Source organism: Miniopterus schreibersii, assembly GCF_964146895.1.
Source record: "Miniopterus schreibersii genome assembly, chromosome: 1".
In the NCBI taxonomy this organism is placed as follows: domain Eukaryota; kingdom Metazoa; phylum Chordata; class Mammalia; order Chiroptera; family Miniopteridae; genus Miniopterus; species Miniopterus schreibersii.
This window is the reverse complement of record NC_138101.1, coordinates 2,434,234-2,447,252: the sequence shown is the minus strand read 5'-3', so window position 1 is coordinate 2,447,252 and position 13,019 is coordinate 2,434,234. Positions and strand designations below refer to the sequence as shown.

At 59.9% G+C, this 13,019-nt stretch overlaps 1 protein-coding gene across 2 annotated transcripts in view; it reads left to right on the top strand.

Annotated features, from left to right (window-relative positions):
- Nucleotides 1–13,019, top strand: part of SORCS2 (sortilin related VPS10 domain containing receptor 2) — a gene marked incomplete at its 5' end in the record, with an annotated part of 364,973 nt that overhangs the window by 157,206 nt on the left and 194,748 nt on the right. For both annotated transcript variants that reach the window (XM_081130912.1, XM_081130911.1), the window contains one exon: nt 4,114–4,213. In XM_081130912.1, coding sequence (XP_080987038.1) covers nt 4,114–4,213 — 100 coding nt within the window. The remainder of the gene's footprint in view (nt 1–4,113; nt 4,214–13,019) is intronic.

Sequence of the window (13,019 nt, the reverse complement as noted above, 5' to 3'; positions counted from 1 at the left end):
ACAGAGACCCAATTAGAGCCATCTGTGCCAGCCAAGCCCAAGGACGGACAAAGTCAGGGGAACACATAACAAAAACCTGATGAGAGCCAGAGGGACCCAAGATGAAACTGAAGCAGCAAAACTGACCAGAGAGCAATCCCAGGCTCCCTCATACGCTCATTTTGATGAATCAGCGTATTGCAGGACACACCTGAAAAGCTAATGAATATTTCTTTATTCTGTTACACCCTCCCCTGGGACCTCCCCTAGGATTCCCGCCCACAGAAGAGAGATAAAACCCTCAAGACAAAGGATACCTGTGTGGCTCGCGCCCAGGCCTTTTCAGTGTGGGCACCTGCTCACCTGAGGGCACGCGGGCTCCGGTCTGGCACCTGGCACACTTCCATGGGAAACCACGTCTCTGACTGTCTCTTCCCTCTTTGTGGGCGCGTGCAGGGTGGGCACCCGGAGACCCAGTGTGAGTCCCAGCTCTGCCGTCAGATCCCATAGGACTCCAGACAAACCCCTCTCCTGGCTGGGCCTCAGTTTCCCTCTGTGTAAAGTGCAGGTGGTAATTCCGACCTCGGGTGCGGCAATGGGGGTCAGCTCAGGACGCTCTGTGGACCATCAAGTTCAGCCCCTGTCCCCAGAATCGTCATCCTTAGGGCACAAGGCAGGTCCCCACACACCGCCTCTGGTCACACATAGGTCCACATGGAAGAGGTGTGACGTCAGTGCCCCCAGATGGCACAGTGAGGCAGAGACGGTGCCCCTGCCTGTCACCTCGAGTGCAAGTCCTGCCTGCTCTCCACCCTGACTCTAATCCCACAACAGCACCCGAAGCCTGTGCCATTCGCCTCTTGTACAGATGGAGAACCTGAATCTCCCGGAGGCCCCGCGCTTGCGGGCGCACCTGCCGCGGAGGTGGGCGCCGCTCTTCACACCCGCGTGCTTCTCCAGGGTGGGTGTGGGGGAGACCGGCTCAGCCGCCCTGGGAAGAGGGGCCGGAGCTGAACACATGCCAGCCAATGAAATAATTAAGGAGCAGGAAAATGGCTTAATTAGCTCATTTTAAAAAAAAGTAAGTGTGTACAAACACTCAGCAATTAAGCAGCCTCTCTTCAGAGAGCAGTTTTCCAGCAGCGCTCGCCTTCCTTGCTTCGGTGTGTCTGCCTTTAGAGTGCGGTTTTCCTGTTCTTAATCTGAATAAATGGAGGTTGGAAGTTGCCAGAGGCAGTGAGAACTTGGAGATGGTGTGGATGTTGAGTGCTCGGGAAGGGGAGGCACCGCAGAGGCCTGGGTGACCACTGTTTCCCTCCCTCTGTCCCTCCCTCCCTCCTTTCCGGACACCAGAGGAATTTTGACACTGTCCCCAGAGGAGGGGGAATCTCTCCCCAGCAGGCAGGTGCAGGGGTGACTTGTTAGTACTGGTCCTTGGACATAATCCAGCCCGATCCCCACATTGTCAGTGTGGGCACCGGCTCACCTGAGGGCACGCAGGCTCGGGCCTGGTACCTGGCACACCTCCATGGGAACCCAGCGAGCCTCTGTTGAGTGTAGCTGTGGGTTCTCAGATGGTTGTGGTGACCGCAGTCCTCGCTCAGACCTGGTGATCTGTATGAACTCGAGGAGATGGCATTCGATTCAGGGTTGGTGCCCTGGGCTGTGGGGAGATTTAAACCAGAATCGGGAATGTAAGATGTCTAATTCAGAGCCGTCCTGGTATAGGGCGGGCGCTCAGTAAATGTGGCGACCTGTCGTGGGTAGGACAGTGTCCCCTCCAAATCCGTGTCCACCTGGAGCCTTTTTGGGTAGAGGCTCTTTGCAGGTGTAATCAGGGAAGGATGGAGATGAAGTTGTCCTGGATTTGGGATGGGCTAATCCAGGGGGTGGTTGGGACCCAGACCACAGGGAGGAGCCACGTGAGGACGGAGGCAGAGACTGGCGTGGTCACAGCCCAGGATTGCCGGCAGCAGCCAGGAGCTGGGAGAGGCAGCAAGGTCCTCCCCCAGAGCCCCCAGAGGGAGCGTGGCCCTGCCAGCACCTGGATGTGAGACTGTGGCCTCCAGGAGTCTGAGAGAACAGATTCCTGCTGCTTGAAGCCCCTGTTGGCAGGATGCGCTCCTGGGAACCCGACTTAAGCCCCTCCTTCCTCCAGCCCTGATGTCTCCCCCTTGTCGCACCTCATGGTCAGCGCTGTCTTCTCTGGCCGAGGCCTGTTGCCTGCGTAGCGTTGAAAATGCACAGGAAATAGCAGGGTTGTTTCCCATGTTCTGTAGAGGGGGGGCTCTGGAGCTGGCCCGGATGGTGATGGTCCGCTGAGAAACAAGCTGCCACTGTCGTTTCTGCGGGAAATGTGACGCTGTGGCCCGCCCTGACCCCATTCTCTCCCCTCACGGGTGGTTTTCCAGTTCCCCTCCCCGCCCTCCTCTCTCCCTTGGTCTCCGCGCCCATGGATGCAGGCTGGAGCTGCCTGCTGGGACGGGTTCGGTTCCTCCGACCACGCTCCCTGGGAGAGACGAGATAATCCATCGCCGGGCGTCCGGCACGTCCCCTGGTCACCCTGGGTCTTGCGGCAGAAGCATCGCAGTCAGTTGCTTCTCCTAGGCACCCCAGGGAGGGGCTGGACCTTGGGGGACCCCTTTGGGCATCAGGGGTGGGAAGGGGTGGGGGGCTGATCTCTGTCCAGACGTGGGAGGGACCTGACCTCTGGGGTCAGAACGGGGCCATGGGGCCACTACGCCATTCTTCCTGGGGTCTCGGTTTCACTTGAAGATTTAGGGAGGAAATGTATCCCTGCAGAAACCACTGAGGGCGTATTGTGGGATGGAATTACACGTTCCTAGGGGTGGGGTGTTTACCTTAAAATGGCTCCAGGCCTGTCCCAAGGGCCCCAGCGTCACTGGGCAAGTCGAAGAAACACGAGCCTCCCAGCCCCTCCTGGGCTCAGACAGGGGAAGGGGCTGCTCAGGCCACAGGACAGCTGCCGGGCCACAGGGTGCTGGGGTCTGAGGACAGGGCCACCGCCTTCCCGGATTCCAGCCGACCGCCCTCGCACAAGCCGGGGATTCAGCCTGCGGCCTGGTGCTCAGCTCCCTGCAGGCAGGTCTCAGGGCTTAGACAGGAGTGATTAGGTGATGGCCAGGCTGGGGGCGGGGGCGGGTCCCTGTCCTCACCTGTCCCCACCTTGGGTTTGGTTCCTCACTCATCCTGCCCTGGAACCTGCGCTCCCGCATCAGGGTGTCCCTCCAGCTCCGGGCGTGCTCCTGGGTCACAGTGCATTTTTGTGGGGTGGTGCTTAGCACCATTGGTTTCGGGGTCACCAGCACGTAGATCTTCAGTGTGGAGTCAATTCCACGTCGCTTCCAAACACAGATGTGAAGTCGCCTTTGGTGACTCCTCTCCCCCTGGGCTGCGGGCTGGTGGTCAGGGTGCTCGAGATTCCTGCTGGCCCCTCAGGGTGCAGACGGGAAAGTGGCCCACCGAGCGGAGGGGCCGGTGCGCTGGGAGCCAGCTGGCCTGGCTGTGCTGGGGCCTCGTCGCCAGCGGCCTCGGGGCTCTGGTGCGTCTGCATCCTGTGGGTTTGCAGTCAGGGTGGGGGGAGCGGGTCCCGGAGGAGCTCGGGGTCCAGCGAGGGCAGCGGGTAGGCAGGCGGGCCGCTGCGAGGCCCCAGCGTGGTGGAGCGAACAGGGCGCCAGCTCCAGCTGGCCACCTCTTAGCCCAGTGGTTTTGGGCAGGAGCCTCTCCCCTCTGAGCCTCCTCCGGTCATCTGAGCAATGGCCACAGTGACAGTCTTCCAGGGTTTTCTGAGGAATCAGAGACAGAAGCACCTAGAAGTGTCCGGCACACCTGAGGCTGTGGGTGTGGTAGAGGGTGAAAATTAGCAAACTGCCCAAACCGTGGACCGCCCGGGGGAGGTGACCCGACAGGGACACTGGCTGGCGTTCGCTGACTCCAGGTCCCGGCTCCAGGCCCGAGGGACTGCTCGGTGTCCCCAGGGCGCCCAGTCTCCTGCTGCCCCGGGACGAGGGGGGACATTAGGGAGGGTGTGTGGCCTGTCCTGTGTGCCCCGTAGACTCAGTACATCTGCCCCTGGAGGGGCGGGTCGCTGACCGCTGTGTCCTGTTCCCCCAGGTCGGCGGACTTCGGGACGACCTACACCAAGCTCATCCTCCAGCCCGGCTTCACCACCATCATCAACAACTTCTACGTGACCCCGGCCAACAAGAAGAAGGTAGGTGCTTTGCCCGGGTGCCACCGCACGCGGCTGGTCCTGCGGGGGCACCCCGGCCACCGGCTGGGCTGTCACCTCTCTCTCGAGCGCTCCCCACCCAGTTCCACCTTCCTCCATTTCACTGAGTTTTGAGTGACCGGCGAGCGGGGTCTTTGGGAAAAGGCTCTGTGTGACCATCGGTGCCTCGGTCTCCTCGGCCCGGGGGCAGCACCGGGCGCAAAGCGAGGAGGAGCTCGGGCGGCGAGGGCAGGAGCCCTCGGCCTGGCTGGAGTCCTCGTGGGCACGGGTGAGCCGCCCTGCTCTGCGGCAGTAAAACCTCGGTGTAACGGAGTAATTCGGGCGAGGGGGTGTCCGTTAAAGCTGCGAGTCCATTATACAATAAAGTAGGTTTTCCAGATGTGTATGTTAAAAAATGGACAGGTTAGTTTACCTGTTTTTACTTTTGTAGACCCATTTGTGTAATTAAAATTATATATGAAAAGTTTAATTTCACAGACAAGTTTTCTGTATGTATGATTAATTTTAAATGTATGCCGAGTAGGTCTAGTAAGTGGGTGCATTCACCAGTCACCGTGAGTAAACAAAGGCACGTGGCCGTGGCGTGGCTTCGCTCACGTGGGAGCATCTGCTGGCGGGCGTGAAAACTGCTGCAGAAACTCGCACCACGGGAGAACAGAACAGTTACTGCTTGAGATGTGGTGTGATCACGTGCTGATCATTCGCAGAACGGTTTACGAGCGGTGACTCTTGGATTTAAATATGTAGACTGTAGCTGTAGGTATGTAATGTTTATTTAGGTTGGCAAAATTACTACAGTGTTTTCTTCCAACATATGGCCTATTCGCTAAAATTTGTTAAAAATAACAGTGAATTAATAACAAAAACGAACCTGTTAATTTAATTATAAGCAAATCTTGGTTAAAAGCATTTTAAAATTAACAGGCTGGTGATTTTCACGGGGGACATACAGACCGGAAACTTTGTCCATTAAATCTGAAGTCTGTTAAATCGAGGTCCGCAGAATCGAGGGTTTACTGCACTGGGTTTCCATTTGTGATTTTTTCAGCCGAGCTTTGTGTTCTCCCGCACAAGTAGTTTTAACCTTCTGGAACCTCGGAGGGTCTGGAGGAGCCCTGAAACTGAGCCTCTTCTGCTGCGTTTCTGTGGGAGGAATAAGAAATGGGGCCCAGCCCAGCCGGTGTGGCTCAGTGGTTGAGCGTTGACCTATGAACCAGGAGGTCACTGTTGGATCCCCGGTCAGGGCACATGCCTGGGCTTGATCCCCAGCAGGGGCCGTGCAGGAGACGGCCGATCGATGACCCTCATCACTGATGTTTCCATCTCTCTCTGAAGTCAATAAAAGCGTGCTAAAAAGAAGAACAGAAAAGGGGCCCAAGTCGGCCCTGCAGAGGGGCTTCATCCCGGGCGAGCCCGACCTGGGAGAGGCTCGGCCTTGCCGGAGGGGCGCCCGCTGGAGCTGCCGTGGCCGCCTTCCCTACCACCGGGTAATGGATAGGTTTTGCGGGAAGATGCAAATACTATTAGGATTCCATTTAAGCAACAATTACAGGCCAGGCAGCGCTTTATAGCTCCTTCAGAGGCTACTTTGCAAGCCGTCTTACAAAATGAATTCCCTTTTATTTTTGCCTTGCCGGCGGTACAGTCGGAGCTCCCGGTCCTGGTGCCCATGGGCACAGTGTCCTCCTGTTGCCAGGGCACAACTCGAGACCCGGTCCCGACAGCCCCTGGGCGTTCCCTGAGGCCTCCCGCGCTGCTCGCAGGTCCCCCGTGGGCTCTGGAGACGTGGCTGCGGGAACGCCACGCGTGGGGAGACGCTGTGCAGGTGCGACCTTGGGGAGCCGGCCCAGGCACGCGATTGCTTTCAAGTGTCGTGGTTTATGTTAAAAATTCGTGTGAACGCCCGCCCGGACGGTGGGTGGGTTCAGGAGAGGGGGGTGGGCTCTGGTGTTTGTTTCCCAGGGCTGGAGTGAACTCGAGGTGGCTCGGACAGGACTCGGCTTGTGGCGGGTTTGAGCAGGGCAGGGCGACAGCCGCAGGGCTCCGGGGAATCGCGAGGACTCCTTACACCCCCGGGGCGGGGGGGGGGGCAGTGTATGTTTGCGCCTTGCGTGTTTATGTTTCCAGCAGCTGAGGCTGAACGTGTTGGATCCCCCACCTCGGTGCCTCCCCGGCTGCGCTGTGGCCTCAGCTTTGCTCTCACGCTGTCTCGTCTTTTAGAGCCTCCAATTCAAGGTCACGCTTTCCGATTGCACTAAGGGGGGTAGCGAACACCAGTGGCCGGGCCCCTCTCTTTTGGCTGCTTTGTTCCTGGACATTCTGGTCACCTCGCTGATTGCTTTTAGCTTGCCACGCAGGCCATGCCAGGTGGAGCTATGAAAAATGTGATTGAACTTCTTTAGGGAAGAGGAGTCTGGTGCCACTTGTCTGCCTCTCTGGGCACATGCACCCGCTCCCCACCCCAGCGAGGGGGGTTGCTTTCATAGATGGGGCTCTCGGGCCGGAGCTCTGGGCCCCGTGCTCCCGGCCTGCTCCGCCGGGGACTCACCCCTCCTCACTACCCATAAAAATAAGGCCCCTCCGAGCGTCCTGAGTCTCACCGTGCCGGACAGAGGACAGACAGGATAGCAGGTGGTCCTCATGCAGGAGGTGGCCGCCACAAACTTGGTGGCAGGTGTGCGTTCCCGGTTCCCTCACCTGAGACCTCGGCCGTCTCTCCGTGGTGGCGGGTGACCTCCAGGTGGCCTGGAAACTGAACGAGTTTTTCATCAGCTGACTTTCCTGTTATTGAAAAGAAATGATTGGTGCCCCCCGGGCTGGGTCACGGTTTGTGAAAGGACACTGTGATTAGGACTGTGAATAAGCTGTAATACGCAAATAATACCCCCGTGTAATTAGGCGGGCGTAGGAGATAATTACATGGGTGATTATGCGCCAACCGGCGGGGCCCCCGCGCTGCAGACGGTGGCGTCAGAGCGGCTGCGGGGGTGAGCGAGCTCCGCGCGGCCCATAAATACCCACCGAAGGACACCACACCTACGGACAGGGCCGGATGGGAACCCTGAGCGTCATGTGATGGGGGCAATTTAGTAGTTATTTGTCTCGTATGAATGAGCCGTTCCGGGTCCTCCAAGGTCCTGCCGTGGTAACAAAGTGGGAAACTGCAGGGAAGTAAATACCCTTCTCCGGAGAACGAGGGCCCACGTGAGCTGGGACAGGGGCGTCCCCACGGGCCCTCAGCCACGCCTGGGATGTCACTGGGGTTTCTGACCCCGAGCTGACCGGGTGTTTTCCTGACTGTCCCCTGGAATCCGGTCAAGATTCCCGGGAAGGCATCTTTGCCTCCTGGTCCCTGCACCTTCACCAGGCAACGAGGGTGAGCTCACACTGACACCCAGACTAGAACAGGAAGGCTCCTGGGACGAGGGCATCTCCGTGAGACCACCCTGATCGCTCGGGCAAGGCAGTGTCGGCCCTGCCCCAAGGTCCTCAGGTTCCCTAAATTGACGGTGAAGACCGTGCGAGTAGGAAGCTCAGGGATGGAGCAGAGCGCCCACCTGCAGGAAGCTGGGGAACACCCCCAACCCCTGTCCCACCCACCCATCATCCATCCAGTCGTCTCCCCTCCCTCCCTCCCTCCCCTCCACCCCTTCACCCACCTCGCCTGTGCCAGGTACGCATTTGCCTCTCTGCTCAGTGGGGAGATGTGTGCCAGGGTCGCACACAGGAGGGCAGTCGTTGCCCCAGTGCAAACGCCTCTCGTGGGGACGCAGAGAAGGGGCAGTTTAACCTGCCTTGTCTGGAGGGGAAAGGGGTTGGAGGGGAGGCCTCCCAGAGAAGGGACAGCCCATCAGGATTGTGAGGGACCCACGGGAGACTGACCGAGGGAACGGTGCTGGGTACCTGGGGAGGAAGCTGCTGGGAGGCTCGGAGGTGTGCAGGCTCAGCTGGGCCTGGCTCTCCCTGGCGGCCGGGGCGGGGTGGGCGCAACCTCCGCTTATCAGCTACTCGTAAGTCAACTGGTGCATCTGAAATGCTTGCAGGGACCTGAAGTCGTCTGTATTTTAAACCCATTTACATCCTTACAGTCACTGAATTCATTCACTTAGTCCAACCGATCGATCGATCGATCGATCATTCTTCATAGGAAGTGCCTGAGGTCTTTCCGCCGTCCTTCCTCTTACGATGATCCTCGCTTCACCCCCATAGCGAGGGGAGGGGGTGCGGGGCGCAGCTGGCTTCTGCACCCGAGCCTCCGGGACCTCCTCTGTCAGTGGGGTTGGCCCTATGGTCTGGCTCCTGGCTCCTGCGCGATCCGACCGGCATGAAGGTAAGGAGGGGCCCCGACGGCTCCGCGTGTGCGTCGCAGGCTGTGCGGCGTCGCAGCAACGCAAGGACTCTCTTCGTGACACTTAGGAAGCAGGTGGAGATTAGTGCTGGAGCTGGGAGACTGAGAATTGATGGGCTGCTCCGGGCTAGGTTCTGTCACCACAATGATCGTCATTCGTTCATCGGCGACTATCGCCTGTGCTTGCTCTGTGTCAGGCTCCTCTGAAAGGGTCGTCCTCCTGTGCCTGAGACATCGGAGGCACTTTGCTTTGCAGGTGGCTCTGGGACGCCCCCCCCCCCCCGGGTGCCCGAAGGTGGAGCTGAGACGGGGCCGTGGGGTGCCTTCCCCATATAGGACTGTCCCTGGGAGCTCGGTGGCTGGTGTTGCTGTGAAAAGGGGCTCCTGGATCTGCCACCTTCTACATGCTTTGCGTTCATTGGCGCATTTCACGGGCCAACACCTGTTTTTCAAACAAGGGAAGTGAGGCTGGGGGGCGACGACACCTACAGACACAGGGAAGATGACCGGTGGAGCTGGTCCTGCCGAATGGGGCACTGTTCCTTCCTGTGCCTTTGCTCTCTGGGCGGCTCTGTGGGGAGTGGGTCTCTGGGACGCTCTGCCCTCGACCTTCACTCTCCCAGGCCCGGACTCCCTCCATCCAGAAGGGCCTCCCCCTTCTCCCCTGTGAACGCTGCTCTGCCCTGAAAGCCCAGCCTGCGTGCCCCTCCCCATGAGGGCTCGTGGTCCCTGTGCCCCCAGTGTCCCCGGGCTCCCCTGGCTCCCTGCACAGAGTCCCCTCCTGCAGGCCATGAGCTCGCATGGACTCGGCAGGTCTATCTTGGACCTGGGGTGTGGTCCGGGGCCCGGCCTGCCTATGGGAAGCTGCACTGAGGTGGAGCAGAGCAGTAGATGGCCCGGTGGACACCCCGAGCCACTGTAGGGGACCGACAGTGACACGGGCACCTTGAAAGGGGCAGGCGGAGGGCAGGGCATGCCCAGAGGACCCGGAGCCCTTGCAGCTGAGGAGTCACGCAGGGCTCCTGGGGGCCAGGCCCTGAGTGCCGGATGGGAGCTCTGGAACAGGCAGGGCCCAGAGGACAGCACCAGGGCGGGCCGGGCTGGCCGGTCACCATCCGCAAGGGCCCTCCAGCTGCCTGAGCACCTGCGCTGGCCGGGGTCGCGGGGCCACGGTACCTGGGGCCTGGGTTCGAGTCCGCTGTGCAACCTTGGACACGTCCCCATTCCTCCCTGTGCCTCAGTCTCTTCATCTGTAGCATGGGGGTGACAGTCGTCCTGCCCCCCAGGTGGACTCGAGAGGAATGAACTGCCCCACAGGGCATCGCCCAGCGGCTGGGCCCAGTGACCCCCCCCCACATCCATTGTTGTCATGGGTGTCGCTGGGGGAGGCCACACTGAAGGTGGGGAGGCTGCTGCGGAAGCCACAGCGCAGATGCTGGGGACATGGCATGTCCCCCGAATGTCCCATCCTCGTGGTTTAGAAATGCGGGAAAATGCGGCCGCCGAGCCCCCCGAAACGGCCCGTGATTGCCTTCAGTGGCCTGCTTGCTCTGTTTCACTGGTCCCCTTCCGCGTGGCCGGGGTCGGGGGGCTTCCAGGCTTCATTCACCGCACGTGTGCACAGAGCCACGCGGGCACGCGTGTCTGGGTGGGGAGGCGGGCGGGCTGCCAGACAGACCAGGTGGTGCCTCCTCTCCCGATGGCCGGCCTAAGGTGACGCGGGTCTCCCACCGTGACGGAGATTAGTGTTTATGCCGTGGGCTGTGGGGAGCAGCAGACCCGAGAACACAGGAATGACAGCCTCTTCCCGGCCCCCTCCGGGCACGGCCAAGTTCAGAGGGTGGTAAAGAAGCCGTGAGGGCCCGGGCACCCAGCCGGCCGCCGACCCCCCTCCCGAAGCCCCCCTGCTGCCCCTTCCTCAAGCCGGCCGCGGGGGGGAATGTCGCTGCGGCGTCTCACTCTTCTTCGGAAGTCGGTCCTTTAGAGACTGTGTAATGAGGGCCCCTTAGCGCGCCGATAACCTCGGAGGCAGGCGCTTATTTCCCGATCGCCAGGCTGGCGCGGGTTGTGGTGCGGCTTCGACGGCCGGAGACCGCGGTTGGCCAGCTGCTGGAAGGGGAGCCCTCTGCGTGGTGGCCTCTAGAAGCGAGAGGGTGTGAGCTTTGGGTACAGCGGTCTTTGTTTTTTCAAGTGGAGTGTTTTTGCCTCAGCGTGAAGAAGCCCAGGGGGAGACCGCGGCGGCCGCCAGCTTCGGCGCCGAGCGCGCTTCTCAGCACAGGACGGAGAGGCCACGGCCTCCGGCTTCCCTGACAGCGCGTGGCCCTGCCGTGTCCTGCAGGCGCGGGCCGGGGCTGTCGCCCGGCCTCGGGCCTCCGCCTCGGACTGTCCGACGGGGGCCTCGGGTGTTGGACATGCCCCACGCTGAGCTGTTTCCCTGCTTCTTTGGGCGCTTCTGGAACGAAAAGGGATGAGCTCGTGTAGAATCACACGGTGACTGTTAGTGTCACAAATACCGTGTCTTAGAAAAAGAGGCAAATGGTTGCACTAATGAGGAAAAAAATGCCCCAGATGCCTGGCCTTGTCCCCTCCGGGTGCTGCTGGGCTGAGCGGCACCAGCAAGCTCCTGCGTCCCCGCGCTTAGTCACTGACCCTCCGAGTGGCCCCTCCGCTCCCCCTGCCGAGTCCGGTGCCCGGCAGCCTTTGGAAATTAACGTCCCCTCCTCCCTGCTCCTCCCCGAGTCACTGTGATGGCTTATTTATTAGCTGCCGCCAGCTCAGGGCACTCGAGGGCAGGGTGGGCGGGGGCTGCTGACATTTCCAGATCCTGTGGGGACTCCGCCGGCGTAGGTCGCATTTGTTTGCCCTGACTGCGGATCGATGGGACATGATTTGAAATAAATAGCTTCTGGCCGCCCCCGAGACGGGCGCTCCCGGCCTCCTCTCTGGCTGGCGGAGCGGGGCGAGGCTTGGCCTGCCCGTGGGGTAAAGGACGTGGGCCGTGTCTTCACCAGACAGGATGACGCTGATGACGGAGGTGACGGCGTGGCCACGGTGCTGCCGATGGTGCGATGATGACAGAGATGGTCATGATGCCGACGATGCTGTAGCGATGACCAAGGCAGCCGTGGGCCTCACAGTTATCGGCTGAGCCGCTCCCGCCTGCCACCTAACATTCCTGCCTTTAATGCCGTTTTACCGATGAGGAAACCGACCAGCAGAGGTTACACAGCCGGTTAGAGCCGGACAGACCAGCTGCCGTGACAGACAGGCCCTCAGATCTCAGCCACTCAGCGCAGGACAGGATCGTGTCCCCCGGGGAAGCCCTCGCCTTTGGCAGCTCCCCTGCATCTCGGAGGCACGTGCTTCCCGGCTCCCCCGGGGAGGAAGGACAGGTGTCCTCTCGCCCACGGACAGTGGCCTAGAGCTGGTCACGCGGCCCGGCTGGCCCCAGGGGACCCTGGAAAACACAGGGGCCAGCGGATGTTTGGCGAGCGCTGACTTTCTCGGCCACCAGCTAGGAGGTCCCTGAGCTGAGATTTGGACGCAGGTCTGCTGACTCCAACATTCACGTGTATTTTTCAGGTGAATCTTTCAGAGTTCTAAATGTTGAACCGCTTTTGACTGTGACGAAATTATAACAGTCAAAAACTGACAGCAAAATTGTAAAGCGAGCACAGCCAGCTTCTCCATCCCACACCGTTTCCCCTGTTGTTAATATCTCCCGTTCAAACGGCGCACTTGTCACAGATCAGCAGCTATACTGTTCATTATCCAAACTCCAGGTCTTGCCCAGGGTCTCTGTTCCGTTCCGTGATCCCACCCTGGACCCCACGTCGCATTTAGGCGTCCCGTGTCCTTGGGCTGCTCTGATCTTTCAGTGACCGTTCCTCAGACCCTCCTTGCGTTTGAGGACCTTGAAATTCCTTAAGAGTCACGGTCAGGCATTTTTTAGAAGGTCCCTCAAGTAGGACCTTCCGGTGTTTTTCTGGAGCTAGACTTGGAGTTCCTGGGGTTTGAAAGACCACGGAGGTGAAGTGCCTTTCCTTTGACATCGTATCAGGGCTGCATGCCATCAACAGGACCCAGCGCTGCCGATGTTGACCTTGAGCTGCCGATGTTGACCTTGAGCTGCCGATGTTGACCTTGAGCTGCCGAGGTTGACCTTGAGCTGCTGAGGTTGACCTTGAGCACCCGGCTGAGGCGGTGTGCTCAGGTTTCGCCCCTGCACGGTTCCTTTTTTATTTTTCCCTCCCTTTCCCCCCCTTTTCTTACTGCTCTCTTCGGAAAGAAGTCACCGTGGGCAGCCCACGCTTAGTCCGGGGGTGGGGTGATGCCCCCTCCTTGAGGCAGAGCAGCTACATACATTATTTAGAATTCTTTTCACAAGAGATTGATGCCTTCTCCCCCATGTATTTATTTAAGCAATCACTTACTTATATG